At 37.4% G+C, this 22,955-nt stretch overlaps 1 protein-coding gene across 2 annotated transcripts in view; it reads right to left on the bottom strand.

Annotated features, from left to right (window-relative positions):
- Positions 1-1,954: 1,954 nt before the first annotated feature.
- Positions 1,955-22,955, bottom strand: part of SLC5A12 (solute carrier family 5 member 12) — a 50,050-nt gene continuing 29,049 nt past the window's right edge. The window contains exons 10-15 of one of the 2 annotated variants that reach the window (XM_015066886.3): positions 19,025-19,092; positions 13,677-13,763; positions 10,807-10,973; positions 9,107-9,210; positions 6,647-6,774; positions 1,955-4,748 (exon numbers count right to left, since the gene is read on the bottom strand). In XM_015066886.3, the coding sequence (XP_014922372.3) occupies positions 4,596-4,748; positions 6,647-6,774; positions 9,107-9,210; positions 10,807-10,973; positions 13,677-13,763; positions 19,025-19,092 (707 nt within the window). In that variant the 3' untranslated portion in view covers positions 1,955-4,595. The remainder of the gene's footprint in view (positions 4,749-6,646; positions 6,775-9,106; positions 9,211-10,806; positions 10,974-13,676; positions 13,764-19,024; positions 19,093-22,955) is intronic. The other variant, XM_053203370.1, reaches the window with a different exon arrangement.

Below are 22,955 nucleotides of genomic sequence, written 5' to 3'. Positions count from 1 at the left end.
AAAATTTTGTTTCCTTTTAATATCATTAGTAATATCAATTAAATTTTAGTTGTTTGGAAATAGACTATACTTCAAGGTTATTAATGTTGGATAAAAGAGGTAACTTTACAGTAAACCCAGCTACCTTACAATACTGAGATTGAGCACATGAAATTTCTGAATATACAAATGTATACATAGAGAGCTAAAATGTCTGTAGCATTTTAAAACAACTTATTTCTAAGAACAATTTAAAAGGAGATTGCTCTACTTTTTTTTCTATTTACTGATCTGATCTTTGTAATAATGTTTAAGTAAGATTGTAATACCATAAAGATTTGAAATATTGTTTGCAAGTCCCCTGGTGTGTGGTTTATTTCTTTTTCTCTTTAGAATGAAATGCTAGAACCCTATAAAATCACAAAGGAATGAAATTTATGTTCATGGAATATTATTTGAATTAAACAACGGAAAAGCCCTCGCCTCTTCTGCCGTTGTTGGAAGAATCACAGTTATAAACTGTGCACTGAGTCATACACATGGCTTGAGATACCGTTTACTTATAAGTGTTACATTGGTAATACTTACCAAATCATATATATGAATATTGCATTTTCAGTCATAAACTTATCTATCTTTATAAAGGTGGGGTTTTTTTTTTCAAGAATTTAGGACCCTTAGAAATCATACTTTATTTAAAATTGCCATTCAAAGGCTACTGTTTGGAAATTAATGGCATGACTTTTAGTTTATAGTTTATGGTTACCTTGTTCTTTCTAATTCTTAAACCGCTTCAGTAATTCACATACTAAGCCAGTATCTTGAAAATTCTAAAGAGAAACAGTGAACCAATTTAACTTAAAATGAATACTGTAATATCACTTTCTTTATATACTGCAGACTAACAAGTATTGAATGTTTTGTGGGGGCCAGTCACCATGCTAGTTCATATGACTTACCTCTATAAATCTTCACAACAACCCTATTACGTAGGGACAATTTTTGCTCCTTTTAATTTGTAAGAAACTAAACTCTAAAAAGTCTTGGCCAAGATTGCTGAGACAATTTATGTCAAAACTTACATCTAAACCTAAGCTAAGTCCAATCTGTCACCTTCAATAAGCTGTACTTCTTGGGGCACCTGCTTGGCTGAGACGGTTAAGCATCCACTTCTTGATTTCGGCTCAGGTCATGATCTCAGGGTTTATTTGTAGGATGGAGCCATGCATCTGGCTCTGTGCTGATAGTACAGATCCTGCTTGGAATTCTCGGTCTCCCTCTCTCTCTCTGCCCCTCCCCTGCTCACTCTCTATCTCTCTCTCTCTCTCTCCCACACAAAATAAATAAAGATAAAAAAAAAAAAAGCTGTACTTCTTGCTCCAAATGGTACCAAAGAGAATATCAGTGACCAAAATGAATTCATCAGAATGAATGGAAGAGAACACTGAAGTCATTCCATTTCATTTTTACTAATATTTGTGATTGAGTTTAAAAGAAAGAGACCAGCATTAAGTTTGGCACATTTTAGGCCATCTTAGAACTCATCATTCATAGCTCCATTTACTGAGAGTATCCCTGGTCATTCTGTGGCAAAAATGGCCACAAGTTCAGCGCATTTCCATGGCCCGGATTTAACTTGGCACTGAACAGACCTTATACCACACCAGCAACCTTGACACAAGTCTGAGCTGATATTCCTAGGGAGGAGTAAGAGTAGGAGAGGTGCAAGAAAGTAGTCAAGTCTATTGGCTGCACTTACTTCACAGTTTCTTTCTGTTTAGCCACACAAATGTGGTTCCCAGACACTGTGGAAGATGGTTTTTTTCTTGAACTCCCATCTGGTCTCTACCTGAAGCCTTAGATTTTTCCATATTTGTTCAAATAGGAAGAATTAGGAGGGATCCTTATATTGACCTCTCCAAGCTCTCAGAATGTTGTCATAATGAAAGACGACAGAGCCATTTTTATAATGATGATGATGATGATGATGATGATATCTTCCATTTGTAAGTCATTTTATGCCTTGATAACACTCCAGGTAAGAGAATTAGTGACTAAGAAAAGAAAAAGTGTCCCAAAAAACCTTCTGGGAAAAATGCTGACCTAGTGATATCTGTGGGATAATTTGTGAGTAAAATTTGTGAGTAAAATAACGAACTATTTAGTACAGTTTGTTTTTGTACAATTTCAAGTGAAAGTCCAAAATCTTGAAATGTATTATTTGATATATATCTATATAATACACACACACACACACACACACACACACATATGCCCCAGCAGCCTCTCACCCAGTGCCTTGAGTGTCTGGTGTGTCTGGAGAAGCAGCTCCATGCCTTACTGGTTCTTAGCAGCAGAGACCACACCTGCGTGCAGGCACCTATGCACTTCCTGGGGAGGGGGGCAGCTGTCAGCTCAAAATGTCTGCTTTGGCAGACTTCTATGTGCTGTCTGATGCCTGAGTGCTGATCAGACACGCCTCAGGGACTATGGTTCATGCTCTTGCCTGGAAAGAACACCACTCTGTGTTCTTTCTCCAGCGTTAGAATCTCTGACGGGGATGTGGTGAGAAGGCAGGATGCAGGGACAGTAACAGATTTATCTTTTCCTTAAATAAGGGGTAATTTATCAGTAAAGCATTCCTCTGGGGGGAGAAAAAGCCACATATCCAATGGCTGCTGTTTATGAAATTCTCATCCTCAGAGTGGTTGTTTCCATTCCCAATCATAAGATATTAACCAAACCAATGAGGTTTGGCCAAATTTTCAACGTTCACCCAATATATTTTTGAGTCTCTATTTCATAGGAATGTCCTAACTACTAAATCGTTTAGAAAACACTTGCGGCTTTCAATATACAAATCCTTAGATCAATACCTTCATTACCTTGCTGGACTAGAAAAAGTGTTTCTAGAAATTCTGCTCCTTCTCATTTTCAGATATTTTTCCAAATGTATTTTTTACTTATTCTTTCCTTCCTTTTCCAAATGTATTTTTTCTCATGTCACTTATAAACCACAACCCAATTCTCTCGTTTTCTCCCTGTATTCTCCTCTTCTATTGAGTGGAGGGAGAGAAGACAAGCATTGGGATGTGGCTTATAAATTCCAATTGTTTTTTAGTTCCTTTGCATATTTTTTACCACTGATTTTTTTCTATATTCTCTCCCTAATAACAAATACTGGTTACATAATTTTTCCCCAAATTATTCTTTTAAGGTTTTCTCCTCCTGGGTTACTTTTAAACAACATAGCCTTTGGGACTTCTTATCCTTGCCCATTTGGACCATTTCTTTTTATTTTGCTGATATATTATTTCTAGACCTTTTGATCTCACCTGGCCACCAAACTAAATATCTGACACCTGCCCTAATGGACCTGACACTGAGATGTTGGCTCGTTTCCTACTATCTTTCCTCTGGTCTAGCCCCTGGGCCACTGGTTCTTTCTTACTTTTTAAGGATTTCATTTTTTCACTTCATCCAAAAAGCTTGCACTGCCTTTCCATTTGTTAACTATTGTTCAATTGTTTCCTGTTACTCTAGAACTTAAAAAATAATTTTTGTGAATTCAACTGTATAGATCTTTATTTCTCTCACCTTAGCCTGGTGGAACATGTTGAACTGGTGTAGAAGAGCTGACTAAGTAGAATATAATACCTGTGGATGAGGTATTTTGCTCCAAAGAAGACCCCATGACTAGTGAAATCTGTGGGCTGCTAAGCTATTTGCAACATTCTCCTCCAGATGCCATCCTAACAGCCTCCTAAATAGGACATGCCTTTTTCCTCTTTACCCAGCCCTGGGAAAGACTCCAGACTTTTGTTGAGCACAATCATTTTTCCCTTGTAAGGTGATAGAAAGAAAGAAATACTACATCAAGAGGCCAAAGGGAGCAGTGTGTTTAGTTATGATCGTGGCACTCACTAGATATACCAGTCCCTCTCCTGTACTGAGCAAAATTATTTATAAGGCTTGGTCAGGACAGCTGTAGTAGCAGGGATGACTGGAAGAAGACTTAAAGGTATGGGGGTGTGGGTTGAGGGGGTTGATGGCATTTAAGTGTTCCAACTGTAACTGCAGTGTGGGGTGATGTGAAATGTGCCTACATACATGTGAGATATGGGGGCTGGGGTAGATGGCATTCTTCCCTTTTATCAGCAGTGATGGAGAAGCATTCAATATGCATACCCCCTTCCACATTCTGCCTGTAAACTCCAAGATACTTGATTCTTAGAGAATCATCAAAAACCAAACCAAACAAAAACCCTGAAGTTTAATATGACATAAAGCAAAGGGACTGATTCTTTTCACTGTGGTAAAATCCAGTCCTAACAACCCAGAAGGAAGTTTGCCAGTACACTTAAGGTTTGGCTGTTTCTTCTCATGTGAAAGTTGGGGTCTTCCAAAGAATATCCTGGGAATATGCTGGAAACAGTCATTTTATTTGTAGTTATAAATAAGTATAAATAGATATGAGACATCCCTGTCTTCTAGCAGTGGCAACTACACAAGTCTGCTAACCAATAGGCACATAGTACACGGTCTGTGTGTATCTGTGTGTGTGTGTGTGTGTGTGTGTGTTGTGTGTGTGTGTGTGCTACACTCGCATGCATGTGTTAGAAATGAGTAATCTTCTCTAGTGCCATATTGTTGTAGCTTTTGTCCTTGGGATCATGACCTGGAATATTGACCAGGTCTTCTTGCCTGAGTCCATTCTGTAAGACAGATTCAGCCTCTTGTTTCCAGGAACTGCCATTCTCAAGGTTTTCCTGAAGAAAATGGAAAAAAAAACCACAACACATATTAAAGAGTTAGTCTTAAATATATTCCAAATCACTCTCAGTGAATCTTGCTCAGCACCACCCCCAAATGATATAATATGATCAAATGATATGATATCAAATCAAATGTTATATAAATAGGAAAGCAATACATTTCTTAATTCATAACTATGATGATGATTCAATTCATGTAGGTACTATCTCTAATGATAATAAAAACAGAAAGAACAATTTAGTGAACGTTCGCAATATATCTTGTGTGATGAAATGTATATTGTATATCTCTCAGTCAGTATAGTAGCCCTGTAAGGTAGTAGCGTTATCTCCCTAGGAGAAACAAACCTATGTCTCAGACAGTGGTGCTGCCCTTCCTTCATGAACAGCAAGGCCTCTTGATCATAGCAGTGGGACCTACATGCAGACTCCCCCAGAGGTTGCCTAATGTCATTCTTCAGGAAAGGAACCCAATAATGACATACTATTCCCTCCCACTCTCAGCTCAGCCTTGAGAACAGAAGCTGCCTGTATCGACAGGATTTATCATTCATTCCAGAAAATTCTTGCCCAGGAATATAAGTCGCAAATCAGTAAATAGCTTGATTATTTCCTTCTAGAACTTCCTCCAAACCCATTTACCAAACAATGAACTGCTTGATCAGCTGCTTTCTCAGCAAAATAGAGTGCTTCGCATTCTGAATGCCTCTCAAGACGGTGCTCTCCTTTCTTCAGTAATTATTAAACTCAGTTTTACTTCACATCCGTATTAATATGGTGTTTTGGGGAAGGAGAACAACTGACCACTTTGGTGATGTGATATAGGTAAAGAGTCTGTCTTCTAGAGTACTGAAAGTATGAAATGTGTGGGACTGAAAGAAAGTCAATAACCCATAACTAAGAAAAAAATATATACACTCTTACACTTAATGAGGCAGAGATGATTGACATAGATAAGACCATTTGCAAACTTAACAGGAAACGTTACATCTCCCAAGGTCCAGCTGTTGTCAAATGCTGTAATAACTCTGAGGGATTATTACTCTTTTACCAAATGGACCCTAGACAGCTTTGTTTTCATTCCAACTTAGATTCCTGTCAGAATCTTACAGTGGGAACCCAAACCTTACAAAAAACGTGCCCAGCATCCCTCTTGTTAAGGGTGGCATTGCCTGCTTTCCCTGGAGTGACCCCCCACCCACCCCCCGGGCTGCATCAAGTCAATAAGTTAGATTTGGTCTGAACACAGGCTGTTGCTGGTGGCCTTTGGCTGATAGGAGCTTAATGACACTTGGATGGTGTCTCTAGTCTAAACAATTCTCAGTGGGATAAGGGGAGTTGGGCATCCTGCTGCTTCTCTAAGAAGTTCTCCCAGTCAATCTGACTCTATATTTACACTTCATGGAGCTAGAGATGTTTGTGTCCAGATGGCACTGTGTGCTCTTCTCCCAGTTTTCAGATATAAACTGAGGTTGAAAGAGGTTAAACAATTTACCCAAGGCAAGTAAGACATGGAACCAGGATTACATCCAGGGCTGACTCTAAAGGCAATGCTTTTCACCATGATACTAGATTGTGCCCCCTGTTTTATTCCTTTTCTACTGTTCATTTTTATACTTTTCCTAGAATTCACCCTCAGAAGGGGTAAAAGGGCGTTTGGAAACTGACTACTTGCAATGCCAACAATTCACCCCAAAGGTACATTTACCTGTCAACATATTTATATGCTCAAAAGCTAATCAGCTGAGGTTAACTGAAGCTGAAACTAGATTCAGATTGTCATATTCATTGCCTTCCTTTCTCACACCCACCTTTGCAGATGGTTTAATTGGGCAACAAGGGAATCCTTGTGAGCTCATGTGTGTTTTTCAGAAGCTCAAACATCAGCTTACCTGCTCAGTCCCACTGTCATGCTGAACACCACACCAGCACAGTCTTTTGTATTTCTTAGACCAAAAGCAAAATAAATTGCAAACCGGTCTAATTAGCAGTGGTTGAATATCCTTGCCACTTTGATAACCTATTAATGAAAGGACAGATGGATTAGGTGATTGCACATTTCTAGGTCTTCTATAAAGATTTAACTATTGTATACTTACTAAGTAGGTCACTTCTTAGTATAAGAGTGAAAATAGGCCTGACTGGTTAATAGACAGAGATTGGTAACTGCTCAAAGTGAGTAGGAGGATAGATTTTTAAATATCCAAAAACTGTCAGGTCAGGCAAATTCACAGCTATAGGGTTAAACAGAGACACCATACTTATTTTAAAGATGGATTATGGAAAACTCTATTCTTACCCTTTGTAGGTCAACAGAGGGGATAGCAGGAATCATAATTTCTTCCTTTAGGAAAACTCTTGGTTTTTCACTCAAATCAGATATATTAGAAGCCATCAGAGTCAATATTTGTAAAATTAAAAAGATTATGTTTACCATTTCTTCTTCCTTCCACCCCAGTATCCTGAATAAGCAATACTCTGACATTCCCTTCAGCAAGTCTAGACTTTCCTGACACCTTCTTTGCAATCTTTAAAACACACCTGTCCAACGTCCCATTCCTTCAAATCCTGCTGTGGAATAAGTCAAATTGATATTTGAACCAAGCTTTAAAGGATGACAATACTTCCTGCCTAGAACTTTTGCAAATTTTGGTATCATGATAATTATTCACAAATACCCAATCTCATTCAATGGTAGTCATTAATTCAGCAGCCAATTTAGTCTAAATGTCCCTAAATGGGGTAGCAGAGTGATGGTTACAACCTTGATCCCATTCCTCCTCTGTTCCAGACACTGTGCCAGTCTATAAGCTTTTTTTCTCAAATTTATTTCTAGAGATAAAAAAAATGTAGATTCCTAAAGCTTCAAATTGAAGTTTAAGTGATATATTCCCTGGCATTATGTCACTCTGTCAGAAGACATTCAAACAAATAAATTGTACTCCTCTTAATAATAGTATTTGCTTATTAGTGAATGCCTTCTATGTACTAGGCATATTTTATGTAGACTATAAAATATATCTAACCTTTATAAAATAGATTTTGTGATTCTCCTTTCATAAGTAAGGAAATAATAAATTTTTCTATGGTTTAGTAAATGACAAAACAAGAAATTAAACATATGTGATCTTAAAGCCTGAAACACTCCATTTTCCTTAGTGTATGTGTACGAGTGGGCAGTGAAAAAGAGAATCATATAACTTCAAACTTCTAGCCAAGGGCAGCCTGAATAAGAAATATTTAATCCTGAACCCAACTATTCCCAGGGTTTCAAGCAGAGAAAACTTTTGTCTCTTAATGTACCACAAAAGTATCAAAGAGTTCTCAAATAAGATAGATACTTTATGTCTAAGGGAAGAAGCTGAGCCTTACTAAGAAAAAAGAGTTCTATACTTCACATGGATTTTTTGTTTGTTTCAAGTTTTTGTTTAAATTCTAGTTAGTTAATATATAGTGTAACATTGGTTTTACTTCATATGGATTTAAATTTAGTTCTATTCTTGGTTGCGGGGGAAGGCTTTGGGAGATAGTAAACAAAAAGCCAAAATTTAGGGCTGCAGTTCTCATGGATAAGAAGGTTACAAATGAAAATAGAACTCAGGTGTGAGGCTCTATATTTGCCCTCAATCAAGAGCATGTATAATCCATTTAATGAGCAAGACCTTAGGAAACAGGCACTGAAAAACATCGTCCCCTTCTGGTGGAAACCACTTTTGTCAACAGAAACTACAAGGCTATAACAGCATAATTAATGAGAAAGGAGAAGCTCAAAAGGGATGAGACCATTTCCTGTGGATGAAGAGGTTTCCCCCCGGGGAAAAAAAAGAGTTTGCGCCTGAAATGTCACCAGTTGTAAAGCAACTTTGAGTGAATTTGAGAAAGACCTCCATCTAGTATGTTAGTTAAGGCTCACCGTGAGATAGGAGGTGGTTGTGAGAGAAACTCCAGTCTCTTACTGAGATGAAGGAGGAAAGAACTCTTAATATTTAACCTTTCTTACTGATTGTTACATTACAAAGGATTTTCTTACTGCTTTACTACTGATTGTTACATTACAAAGGATTTCTTACTGCTTCTGGGGGCCATGTGTTGAAGCACCATTTCTTTTTCCTGTAATGTATGGGGAACGTTTTAAAATAGATGTTATATATATATATTAATAATCATATATATATGATAATCAGGAGAATGCTTTTGCATATGAGCTTCAAGAGAGTAAGCATATCTTTGGGAAGAAGGGTTTCTTGCAGTGGATCCAAAATCACACCAGTAAGACATCCATATAGCCCACCAATGCATGAGGCTAGCCCATGTCTTCCTTGGCCCCAAAGAGAAGAATCCATGTAACCAACCTGTTATGAAGCTGATGATTATCCCAGCAGCAATGCATCCTAAGCAGCCCACTGCACTGTAGTAAAGGTAGGAGAGCGAATACCAGGTGTCAGCGATTGCAGGTCTGTGGATGACAACAGCACGTGTCAACAGTTCCATGAGTTCCGATGTTATGATCTACAATGACTTAGAGGACTACTGAAGGTTCATTGTAGGGCCTGGCATTTCTCAAAATTCCAACACTTTAATTTTTTGCCATTTGGTTATTTTTTTAAAGAATCAATTGTAGACTAACTGGGCTCTACATTGCACTCAATCCAACTCATCCTTGCATTATTAGTAATGTATGCACTAAATTATAAGAAGTACAATGAGGACTGTGCTTTCCATTTCTTTTGTATTATTCACTCTTTAGACATTTATTAAGCCAAGATTTAGTGCCAAGAATTGTGGCAGATATTGGAGATAAGAAGATGAGTGAGCTGCAAAGTCTACATAGAGGAGCTAACGGACAATCATAAAGTGGAAGGGTAGCACCTCGAATTAGGAACAAAGAATTCTGTGAGCATTTGAAAAGAGTATCAAACCCAGGCTTGTGTGTGAGACAATACCTGGACTTGTTTTTAAAGACTAGTTAGTAGCTATTCAAGGAAGGTAGCTAGGGCCAGGATCTAGCACTCCAAAAAAAGAGGATAGAAGAAGCACAGGCAGGAGGGAGGGAATATGGTGGACCTAGGAACTATAATAGGTTATTATGTGTTTGTAAGAGTTATGGAAAGGAATGCTTCTAAACTAAATGAAATTCAGAAGCAAATGGAAGCAAGATAATGGAGTGCTCATAGACTATGTAGGCAGGACCACATACTCAGGAGCACAGTCCTAGGATGTGGCTCTACCTACTTCATCCCAGTGCAGCCCATAATAGTTTTTCCACCTGATAGAGTTACGGAGCTATCCAAAATTCGTAGATTTGTTTCTATAAACAATGAGAGTGTGAGAAAGTGCATTTATTAAAGTCAGGTACAGTGCTACAGGCTGTATTTATCCTTTCTCACTTAATCCTCTCAAAGCACAAGCAAAGTAAATATTATTTCCCTCATTTTTCTTTCAAAGTCTCTTGAGAATTCACGAAGTAACAAGTTATTAACTTATGCAGAGACAGAGTGGATAAATGATAAAACCCACATTCAAACCTAGGCATTTCTGATTTCAAAGGCCATGATGTTCTCCCTATACCATGTTATCTCCTGCATTTTGGTGTCTTAAATTACCTATTCCGGCCAGAAATAGAAGATAAATCCTTTGTTAGGCCCCATTTAGTTTGATCTAGAAGCTGCAAGTTCACAGCAGTGCTCCCAACCCTGTGTCCACAACCATTCTACTCAGGTCCTTTACTCTTTCAAGGGCACGAACCTTGATCTTCATACCCACCCATCTATTCCCCCCCCCTCACACACACACACTACTTTTCTTATTTTGAACTCATAATTCCAATTAATTCTTTTGCTGAGTTCACTCTTGTGAACCTGGGATGCAGAGGAATGGATATTCAGAATATTCAACACCCCTTCATGGCACTCATCAGTGCTGGGCACTGCCCAGAAGGACTCTCACAGGAAAGCAAGACCGGGCTCATCAGACTTATCCCTGGAGAATGCCTCTTCCTCAAACCTGGTTACCCACTGCCTGGGATTGAACATCATCTTTAAGTTCCACATACCGGCTGGATAGCTCTGTAGGTGGTGATAGTGTCACATTTGATGGGACACACTGGTCTGTTGATAAAGGCAAGGGCCATGTCTTGGAGTCTGGTGCAGGGTAGATAAAGGCCCCAATGGCCACCCAAAATGACAAGGTGATTCCAGTCAGAAGGCCACCCAGTGCACCCTTGATGAAGGGAAAAAAAAAACGTTAGTGAGAGATTTGACAAAGCTGTTGAAAGAAAAAAGAGATGAGGAGTCCATGCCTCAGAGATTCTTACTGACCACCCTAAGTCTTGGCCACATGTGCTGGAAACAGCACACCCAAACTGCTTTTCTTCCAACTCCCACAATGCAGTCTTATTTAGGAGTAACTTGTTCCTTAAATGAAAACACAGGGGAGTGCTTTAATGGTTACGATTTTTAGATTTCTAGCAGGAACTTTTTTTTTCCCTCCGTTTAGCTTGTTCTTACCATTTAATCCGTCAAGAGACATGCAACATGATGACTATAGTTAACATCCCTGTCTGGTATATATAGAAATTGCTAAGAGAGTACATCCTAAGAATTCTCATCACAAGGAAAAAAATATTTTTTTTGTCCATATGAGATGATGCTAAACTCAATGTAATTATTTCACAAATATGTAAGTCAATTCACTATTCTGTACTTCTTATATTTATACAGTGCCATATATCAATTATATTTCAAAACTTGTGGAAAAGCCTATTAAGACCTCAGTTCCTGGTAAAGAATTTCAGAAGCCTGGGAAAACCTCAGAAAATGGAGACAATGTCATTTTTCATTGACAGCCACTATAAGCTATTATATAGAAATTCTTTCTCCCATATCTCTTTCCAAGTGATTCTAGCAGAGTCCCTGACTCTCAAGCTTGGAGCTTTTTGTTTGGGTCTAAATATTAGCAAGCATATTTACTAGCCTTGTCATTTAAGGGTTATGCTTCTTGATAGATAAACAGTGAAAATCAATGAGTGACAGAGTCATTTCTCCTATAAAGGAGAAAGAGCAGTCTAGCAGTGATCAGGGCCACTGGAAAATAAAATCTGAATCCTCCCAGCCTCCATTAGATAGTTGAGCCTTCTATGTGAGAGAGAATAAGTTGGTAGTTTCTCTGTTTATTCAGGGAAAGACTTTTTGATAACAGGACCAGAATGTTTTCTTCATTATTGTTTGGGGAAACTAAAGCAATGTGTGTGACTTGAATACTTATGCCTTGGTCTAGACCAGAAGTCTACAAATTTCTATTACAAATAGCCAGTTAGTAAATATTTTAGACTTTGTGGGCCATCCAATGTCTGTCACAACTACTCAGTTTCTGCCCGATAGTACAAAAACGGACATACACATTATGTAAACAAAAGGGAGTGGTTATAACCGATAAAATTATTTTTGGGCACTGAAATGTGAATTTCATATATTTATGGGTCATGAAATTTTTTTCTTCTTTTAATTTTTTTCCAATAATTTAAAAATGTGAAAACCATTTTAAGCTTGCAGGCCATACCAAAATCTGGACGCTGGTTAGATTTGGCTTGAGGGATGTAGTTTGCTGACCCCTGGCCTAACAGTGAAGGGTGAATGGATTTCAACAAGAAGTGCAACCCTCAGAGATTTGTGGTAGCTGTTTAGAAAGCCATGCTGAAAGGGTTCTGGGGCTTCATCCCTATTTTGTGGAGAGAGCCATGATTGATTAGTAGGATCAGCCATGGCCAATGATGGGGGGAGGTGACCCAAATTTGTAATGTTTACCTCCCTCTACCTAGAGCAAGGTGGTTTTCTGGGCTAAATGGAAGAACCACAGTTCACTAACATAGATAACAAGTTAATGTGTAGAATGACTAAGATATTCTGTAGCTCATTATTAGTTTTTTCATGGTCATATTGCCTTCCCTCATACTATCTCTCCAAAACATACCTATCCTTGTCAACCTCAATATCAGAAAAGTAAATTAAAACAAATAAGACTGTAAGGGAAACACTACAAATTCCCAAATGCTCCCTGCCTATCCATGCTCTTTGCCTATGTCCATAAGATTTATCTAGAATAGAGGCCAAGAAGGGTCAGATAGCTGCAGTCACCTAATTAGACATATCATGTGACTCAGGCTTCATTGAGAACCCTAAAGTATATTTAAAAATATGCAGAGTCAGGTTTTTTGTAGTCTAAGGGCTCTAAAAAATGTATGCATATAAGCGTATGAATGGCAATAAGTGAAAAGATAATTTTGCTACATTGAGAAAATTATGATTTTTAAACTGTTTTAAAGAGCATTATATTATTTTTTCAAATAAATGTTCATTTTGATGTATATTTACTATAAAGTGATCCAACCAACATTTACTTAATATACAATTAGCTTGTAAACCAGCAAAACCAAGAACATCTACCTATCAGATACACCAGGTTTGTTTACTCTCTTCTTAAATTTGTTAATTAAGTTAGTTAAATTTGTTATAATTCTAAGTAAAATGGAGGAAAAAAAAGAAATTTACAAAGCTTTTTTTTAGGTTTTCAAAGTTGTCTTTAACCTAAATTATTCCCAAATTCAATATATCTTTTACATTTCATTATATGCACCCTGAATTTAGGGAGAACATTTCAAACCCTAGAGTCAACTTTGATGTCATGACATCCAGTACTTCATGTGCTCCTTTTACTTTCCTTGTTTTCAGCTTCTTAAAAGGCTTCACTGAAGTCAGAGAAAGGAGGGCTTGGTTTCTGTTTAGTTCCACCATGGAAAAAAAGCCACCAATTTTTTTCCCAGCCCAGAGAGATGGCCTTTCCAAAGAGAAGTGAGAAAAGAGAGAAGTTGTCTGGGCTTCATGAAGTTTTAGCTGGGAATCATGGAGAGACATGAAGGAGCCTTACCTTCCAGTTCACAAAAGGGAACAGGATTCCCAGAGAGAACAGACCCAGCATTGGTCCCCCGCACATGCCGTGGATGCTGAGGGCAGCCTGTGGAGCAAGACAGATCTCAAAAATTTGCCCACTCCCCTGAATCCACGGCCACCTGGGATCACTCTCTCTCTCAGACCCAGGATAAAATTTAGCCCTAGTCCTGCTGGTACCACTCATTACTTGCATGCTTTCTGGAAGTCATTTCTCCCTTCTGGGCTCAATGATAAGCATTGTATAAAATAATAAAAATACATACATTTGTGTGTGTGTGTGTGTGTGTGTGTGTATACATACACACAGGTAATTTAGATTTGATAGAAGTAGTTTTCCCTTAAGGTGGTCTCATTGATTTGTATACATTTTCTATCTTGTCAAAAAAAAAAACACTTTCTTTTTATAATGTACCAAATAAATGTATTTATACCTTATGTTTCATGCCTTACACAACTGATCACCTATTCTAATCTTGTTTTAACAATTCTATCATTTTGATAATAATACATTACCCCACTCCCACCATCCCACCCAGATGTTGAACATTAAGTTGGGACATGGTGGGGAGGCCACTGGACATTCCATAGCTCCGTATCTCATATCCCATTTTTAAGGGCTCCATTTTCTTTGGAGATTGAGGGAGTTTGACAAATGCATTTCCATATGTCTTAGACTCTAAGTTATTGAGCCCACTGACTTGGCAAGGGGCTTTCATTAAACTAATCTGCTATTGGCCTGTAGCTTTGTGCCATGGTCTTCCAAGAGTCTTGGACATACACTCATTGATCTGCATGCAAGTGAACAAGCATGGGAGAGTGCCAGCATGTGTGAACATGTGTACGTACATGCGCACATGCACACACACACACACACACAGCTATCCTGCAGTGCAGCCTTTCTTTTTCTTTCTTTTTTTATAATTAAAATTTTTTTTTAATGTTTATTTATTTTTGAGAGACAGAGCACAAGCAGGAGAGGGGCAGAGAGAGAGGGAGACACAGAATCCGAAGCAGGCTCCAGGCTCTGAGCTGTCAGCACAGAGCCCAATATGGGACTCGAACTCACAAACCGTGAGATCATGACCTGAGTCAAAGTCGGACGCTTAACTGACTGAGCCACCCAGGCATTCCTTTTTCTCTTTCAATGCATCTGTAGGGCTCTTAGGTCAACAGCTGAGATTAAGATGCTCTATAAAGATACTATGTGTATCTTAATGTTTGTCAGGCACCGCCTATGTATCAGGTAGTTAAAATGACACTCCAGAATAATGACTTCATTTCATCTTCACAATTACCCTGTTCAGTAGATATCACTAACTGAATTTTATAGATGAGAAAACTGCACTGACAGAAAACATATTAAAGATATAATTTCATTTAGCAAACGGGAGAGGTAAGATTTAAGAGATTTAAGCTAGCTTTTTTGGCCATAAAACCCACCTTTTCTCTCCTAAAGGCAGTCTACAGAAAAAAAATGTCAAGAACACAGACTCTCATAATGGCTCATTTTGTTTAAGGGAAAAAATGTTCCTGAAAGATTCCATCACTAATAGTCAGAATATTTGGATTCTAACTTTGATCCTGCCTCTCATAACTCTAATTTGTGAACGTTCTGTTATTAATTCAGATACATTCTATTTCGGAGTGTCTTTTTTATGAAAGATAGATAGAACCAAGAGGCCATCAAATCCCCTCCAGCTGTAATGTGAATTCTTTCTCTAGAAAGATGAGGTGCAATGCATTGTTATGTTTGTTTTTCCAGTTTAATTTTTTATGAAGTCAATGCCACAGATAGATCTTTGACAAGATAGAGGCAGAGAAGATTAAAGTCGATATTCTTCCCCAAAGTCAATACTTAATTTAATATTCTTGACATTTCCTTTGCTGATTGATAACATGAATTCATAATTGCCCTGGTTGGTGAATTTGGAAGATAATTTACTAGCTATTAAATAAGAGAATCAATAAGTTAGGAAAGGTGTTTATCCCTTCTAGTGGAGGAAAATACATTAACAATCTCATAAAGTCATCAGCCAATATGCTTCTGTATAAAAAGTTCATCACATGATAAAAAGAAAGAAAAATCCAAGAGTTTCTGGCTTTTGAAGATATGCATTTCTATAACCTACAGTACTAAACTAATCTTAATTTTTATCTTTGTTTTTGTTGTTCTTAAGCGGGTTCAATTGGGGGAAGACTTAAATCTCACCCAATAGCTTTCTCCTCAGTGGGCAAATCTCACATAAATTGCTCCTGCAAACTGGGGGTGATGAATAAAAGGATGTGCTTTGGGCTGGGGGTTGCCTTACTGTGCCTTATCTTTCTCATTTCAAGTGGGAATCCATGCCTGCTTCCTGGGTTTTCCTGTGAGCATTCAACGTGCAATCTGAGAAAGGTCAGAATCATGACTAAGCACTCCACAGCACATAATGGGTACCCCCCAAATGCTATCTACTATTATTTTTTCCTTTCTCTTTTTCTTAAGTTTTAATTTTAATTCCACTTAGTTAACATACAGTGTTATATTAGTTTCAAGTGGTATCCACTATTATTATTACCTCCTTTAATTGTTGTTACCTACCCTGTTAGTGAGCTCTCTGGCTCCTGAGGCATGTCATTTGATTGTTGGACTGTTTGGAGACCTACGAGGCACTTTCTTAAGTGGAGATAAGAACATGCTTGGAACTCATTACAGCCCTTAGCAGAACTAGATGAGAGTCATTAAGATAGAAGCCTAAGGGATAGAACGGCCTTTCCGAAAGTGAGCTCTGCAAATCACTAGTTAACATGTGACCTTTGCTGCTTTTACCTGCCCCCTCCCCCTGTTTCTGCCACCACCACCACCCCCTGTACCCTCTGCCTCCCTATATATGGTCTATGGTCACATTTTAAAGAAAACCTGGGGGTAGCTGGCTGGCTTGGAAGAATGTTCAACTCTTGAGCTCAAGGTCATGAGTCTGAGCCCCCTGTTGGGTGTAGACTTTACTTAAAAAAAACTTTAAAAAATAGGTTTCTTTATTTTAGGACTTCCTGGGGTGTTCAATGTGCTAATGTGGCTGTGGATTTCTGAGAGGGGCACGGAGTGTGCAGCATTTCCCAAATGTCCTTGACATTGGAAATTTGCTTTCTTAGAGCATTTCACAGAATGAAGGTCTCCAGAACACACTTTATAACGTCCTAAGTAAAAGGGCCTTTGCTGAAGAAGATTCAGGCTGCCCACTCCTAGCACCATCCACACACACACACACCATGAGTATGGCATGCCTTTGTGAACATGAATTGAACCTGCCTCTATCCCTTATGTCTGTGAAACTTGGGCTTCAATCTTCCCATGTGTGAAACCTGAATAGGAATGTTGTCCCATTATGTTCAATCTAGCAAAGCTGTTTGGAAAATTAAATAGGGGAATTATAGTTGACTTTCTGCACCTGTTAAATCAGACGTATTTAGAGAAATGAGAGGGACACCCTATGAACAATATCTCTCCTAGGAAACAAGAGATCAGAGTTTGCATTTCTTGCCAACCAGCCTCTCCTCAACTGTGTGAACTGTGGGGCATACATTTTAAACAATCAAGAAAGTGGGCCAAGCATATCCATCTAAATAACGACAAGCAGATGAGAGCATCATTTACAATCATCCCTGCTTTATTGTGAGCTCTGTTTTAGACCAGTCTTGTAGGTCTTTGTGTATTCTAGAGCCCTTCCTACCTCAATTGGAAATAAGATTAAAATGCAAACATTTCTGAAAAAGAACCATTTAGTGATTGAAATTCTTGCTAAATTCAACATGATGATACTTCCTTAATAGTAAATAATGTTTGGGTAAAAGGGAGAAAGCAGTGGGGCACATGGCCTCAGAGCTGACTTCTACATGTGGTCCCTATGAATGCATGGAAGTAAACTGATAAGAGATGCTGCTGATGTCACTAAACCTACCAGTACTGCTGTGTGAATGAGCAAATAACAAAGTGCTCCAAAAACTAGGAAGAGGTTATCAAGCATCTGTGATAAAACAGTAAATACCTAGCTTACCAGAGGGGACACTGGGTTTCCAATCCTACAGCTTCTTATGTAGACAACTGAGCTATTGTATCCCTCAATCTCCCTGACTTACTCCCTGGATCTCAAAATAGAAAGAAAGGATTCTTCATAAGTAGTCATTAGAAGGATCAAGTCAGATGCACAGCTCTGCAAACTAAGATGTGTTCTGTAAAAATCAGTGATTGCTATTCACGCACCCTTATTCATTTCTTTGCTGAAGCAACATTTATTGAAAAGCTATGCTGTTCCAAGATAGTACAAAGGATGTTGAAATTATGCAAACATGGGGGCCCCAGGTGGCTTAGTCGGTTAAGTGCCCGACTCTTGACTTTGGCTCAGGTCATGAGCTCATGGTCATGGGATCGAGCCTTGAGTCAGGCTCCACAGTAGGCATGGAGCCTGCCTAGGATTCTTTCTCTCCCTCTCTCTCTCTGCCCCACTCCTGCTCATGCTCTCTTTCTTTCAAAATAAATAAACAGTAAAAAAAGAAATTACGCAAAAATACAAGGGGGATATAGAGGGCTGAAGTAGAATCTGAAGATGGGCTTATCTACTGTTGCTTCCAAGGTGGCTGATTTGCAGAGGGAAGAGGGGTGGCTCAGGAGACTTGGACCATAAACCTCGCTCAGACACTGACTAGCTGTGAAAACCTGAGCAGGATATTTTCACTCTTTTCTGTAATTATCTACAAAATGAAGATGCTGAACCATATTGTCCTCGGGACTCCTTACCTTCTTTTTATGGAAAGGGGAATTGGATGTACGAGAGGCAGTTCACCCTAGATAACAGATAGAGGTGGGCTCATGGGCCAGCTCCCCACTCCTTACTTATGTGACTCTGGGACAATCACTTCTTCTCTATTTCTTAGTTTCTTCATCTGTAAAGTTAGTATATTAATCATACCACCCTGAGGGAAGGGATAAAGGTTAAATGTGGTAAAACATTTGGGATTGTGTACCTAGAACATAGTAAATGCTCCATTTATAACAGTTGTTATTATTATTATTGTGATGATAATTATCATTACTGCTTTTATTTCAGGATCATACATGCTCAGATCTGGATTTTAAAAGGGCAGTGAACCATAATTGACTTCCATTACTAGCTTTTAAAAGTTTCCCCTTCTGAAAGCAATTTTGGTTGAAATTTTACATGCATATTTCATTCGGAACTGGTATCAGAGTCTCAGCATATGGCACTTGGAGGAATAGGCAAAACCTTAGCACAGAAAGTGGGCAAAAGTTGCTAGGAAATCAAAGGTGTCTTTCCTTGTTTTCATTACCTGCACAACACCTCCCATGAGAGATGCAGCCACGGCCATGGAGGTACACATCACGCCAAACAAGAGACCTGAAAGAAAGAAAACAAAACCCGTGACCATCATCCAAACTGGCTTTGAGGAATTTCTTGAGCTCCTGCCCAGGACTGTCTCTGAGGGAAGCCATTCTGGAAGGGAACTCGGTGAGAACTGTCCTTGCCACTTAGCCATCACAAGCCCCAAGATGGTAAGGAGGGAGACTTTGTTCCCAGTCAGGCAAAATGAGCTGGAATCTGGCCTCCAGGTGTTTTCTCTCCAGGATTCAGGAAGAAAGTTACCATGTGGATGTAACATGAAAATGTGGAAAAGACACTGGTCTGGACTAATCCAGACCAAATTAGTGGGAAGAAATTCCGGTTTGACCACTCATCAAAAATCAGCTGAAGAAATCACTAACCTTTCTGGGATTCAGAGAGCTCTTCATTTTTAAGACGGCTAAAGTATCTATACATTTTACCTCACAGCGTTTGCAAATCTGGAATGTTTTTTCTAATGTTTTCCTTTAGTGCTTTATTCATGTCATCTTTATGGCCCTTTGTATATTGCATAATGATTATTTGTTTACATATCTATGTGGGAGACCTACCAGGGCCATCAGAGTACCTCTCCTTTGAAGCATCTCATGCAGGGCCTCAGTACCATGGGAGCTTGAGGAGTGAAGCAGCATATGGGTCTTACTAATCTTTTTAAGATGATGAGTTCTTTTAACCACCTTTTAAAAAACAACTGTTTTTATACATCTTTGTTTCAAGATCGTCTTAAAATTACATTCAATTCGCATTATAACCCTTAAACTAAATAGGCGAGGGATAAAGAGACAAAGAGTTGGAGACATAGACCCAGACACAGTGACAGAAACGGACAGAAAATGATTTTGTTTATTCTGTTTGAAATGATCTCTCAGCCAAATATCTAGCTCAGTTCCCAACATGATTATTAATTCACTTTTATGGAGTACTGACCATATGTCAGGCACTTTACCAGTGCCAGTGCTATGAAGTCAGAATGTGATTCCTGCCCCAAAGATCTCACATTCTAGGAATGTGAGGAAGGGACTACACATAAATAATGCATCCAATAGTGTAGTGCCTGGTACATCGAAAGTACCATGAATTTTCCATTATTATTATTATTATTATTGTTATTTTATTTCAGGTTTAGTAAATGATATACATGATATTTAATATCAGAAACTCACTCTTAAAATGAAATCAGGCTAACAACTTTCAATGCAATCTTTTCCAACTTCTCAATAAGATAGAAAAATAAGGAAGCTCACAACAACATAGAAACCAAGTTTGATCAATAAAAACATTTTGGAATTCTAAAATTATTCTCATTATCTTTAAAGATGATAGACTGGACTGCAAAAAATTTAAGTTTTACTGTAAGATTGAATTTATATAATTACATAATAATTATAAAATATAAGGAGTGAAGCACAGTTACAGAATTAAAATCATTATTGTTAAGAAATTTGCTTTGTGGAGAGGAAAAGAACAAAATTACAAAAATACAAGAAAGAGTAAAGTATACGGAAAACAAAAAATCCAAATTAGAAGAACATTTAAGTAGATAAAACAATCGATATTTTCAGACACTTACTAGAAAACCAATTAGAATTTTAAGAACCAACAAGAGTTGGATAAATGACCAGATACAAAACAAAATAAATGAAAAGTTGAAGGTGTTCCACATTCATAATGAACAGTTTAGAAGATACTGTGGAAAAAGCATCCCGTTCATAGTATCAATGAAAGAAGAAAAGAAGAAAAAGGGAAATGAGAAGAAGTGAGAGGAAGAGAAAAGCTGAAGGAGGAAGACATAGGTGTAATTAACATCCAGGGTAGAAAATATGATACCATTATAGAAAAATACTATTGCTAGGTAGAAAGCTTACAAAGATGTCAATTCTTCCCCCAAATATTTTCAGATTTAACGCAATCCCATTGGGATAGAGGTGCAACTCCATAATGTGCACTGAAGTATTTTAATGTTAATATGAAGAATATATAAACATGTATTACCTAAAGTTTGTTTTTGTAGGAATAAAAGGAAAGTTACAATTGAAAAATTTTTGAATTTTAAACTAAAAGAAAAGTGACAGGAGTTGCTCTAGCAGATATTTTAAGTAAAACACTATAAAGCTAGAGTATAAGACAAGATGGTATTGTCCTACAACTGGTAAATAACTTAATGAAAATAAGTATATGATATTCTTAAACAAATCCTTATAGATGAAAGAGTCTTATATTGTATATTATCATCACTGAAATATTAACAACCAGTGGATAATATTAGATTAATGATGCTGAGAAAATTGGCTGTATAAGAAAAAAATTTAGATCCTCATCATAAATCAAATAATTTGAATACATTTAATATGAAATACAAAATTATTGACAGTCTAGAGAAAAATAAGGAAATATTTAAGTAGGTTTTTAATGGGAACAAATTTGTAAGCATAAAGAAATGGATAAAATAGTAAAAGAAATGTTACATATATTTTAAAAACTATGTAATATAATTTCTTTACATCAAACATGTATTTAAAAAAATCTGAAGGACATTTTTCAATATACAAAGGTAACATTTCCTTTATACATGAAGAGATTTTACAGACAGAATTTCTAGTATCTCATCAACAAACAGAAAGCATAAATAATTTTTTCACAGAAATACAAATGGTTATTTATGATCTGACAAATGTTCAAATTCACTATAAATCAAAAAATATAAACTAAAGCAAAAATGTGATGTTATTTTGCCCATGAAGTTGGCCAATTTTTGAAAATACTGATATCAAGTGCATAGAAAAATATGTCATTACTCACTGCTGCCACACATAAATATTAATTGGACCATGCTGGAAACATTTTTCATAATATATATCAAGAACTTCAGTGAATTTGTATTATTTGATTTAGTAATTTTCTATTGTATGTCTTTATTAAGGAAAAATTTATGTATGCCATTATAGATTAATGTATATGGGTAACATCACAATGTTACCAAAAATGAAAAAAGATTTTAAAAGGTAACAACATAAAAATTAAAAAGTAAGCCATTTTGTAGACTATTAAGAAAACATTAAAAAACCATGTTTTCAAATAATGCATACGTGACACAAGAAAATGCTCACTATAGTATCCTAGAAAAAACAACGAAGAGCAAAAGTAGCTATAATTTTATTCAAAAAGTGCATATATTTTCTCCAATTACCTATATTTTCTATAATACGTGAATAATAATATAATTTGTTTATACCTAAGAAGAAATGTTTTGCAAAGCTATAATTCAGCATGGTAAGTGCTACAGTGAGTGTAAACATAATATGCAATGTGTGATTAAGCAAAGAGCAATTATTCCTAGAAGTGAGTTTACCAGGAGTTTGGTAATAAAAAATTCTTTAGAAAAGAATTTGGCATAATGTACAAACTTGTCAAATTACCATGTGGTACACCTGAAACTAATGCAATATTGTGTGTCAACTATACTAAAAAAATTAAAATAAGTAAGTAAATGACAATTATAAATAATAAAAAAGAAAGAAAAGGAAAGAATTTGACTTTATTAGACCATGTGATTGGCTACAGTGAGCAGAATGTCTTCCGATGTAGAGGGACGGATATGATCAATACAAGGCATAATCGGGAGATGTTGAAGTGATCAATCTAGCGTGTAGGGGGAGTACAGAAGAGTGTCGAATATAAGGTTGGTGAAAGGTAAGCTAGCTGGTAATTCTCTCCCGTTACCCTCCTGATATCTTTGGAAGTGTGAATTCATACGTGAAGTTCCTCATACATCTCCGTGTGCCTTTGTGCCTGTAATGAGTGCTGAATAGCATGTGCAGGATTTTGACATGCACCACATGTACATTTCATGACATGGAGTA

Source organism: Acinonyx jubatus, chromosome D1 (assembly GCF_027475565.1).
Source record: "Acinonyx jubatus isolate Ajub_Pintada_27869175 chromosome D1, VMU_Ajub_asm_v1.0, whole genome shotgun sequence".
NCBI classification, from domain to species: Eukaryota; Metazoa; Chordata; class Mammalia; order Carnivora; family Felidae; genus Acinonyx; species Acinonyx jubatus.
This window is presented reverse-complemented; position numbering and strand designations above follow the sequence as displayed.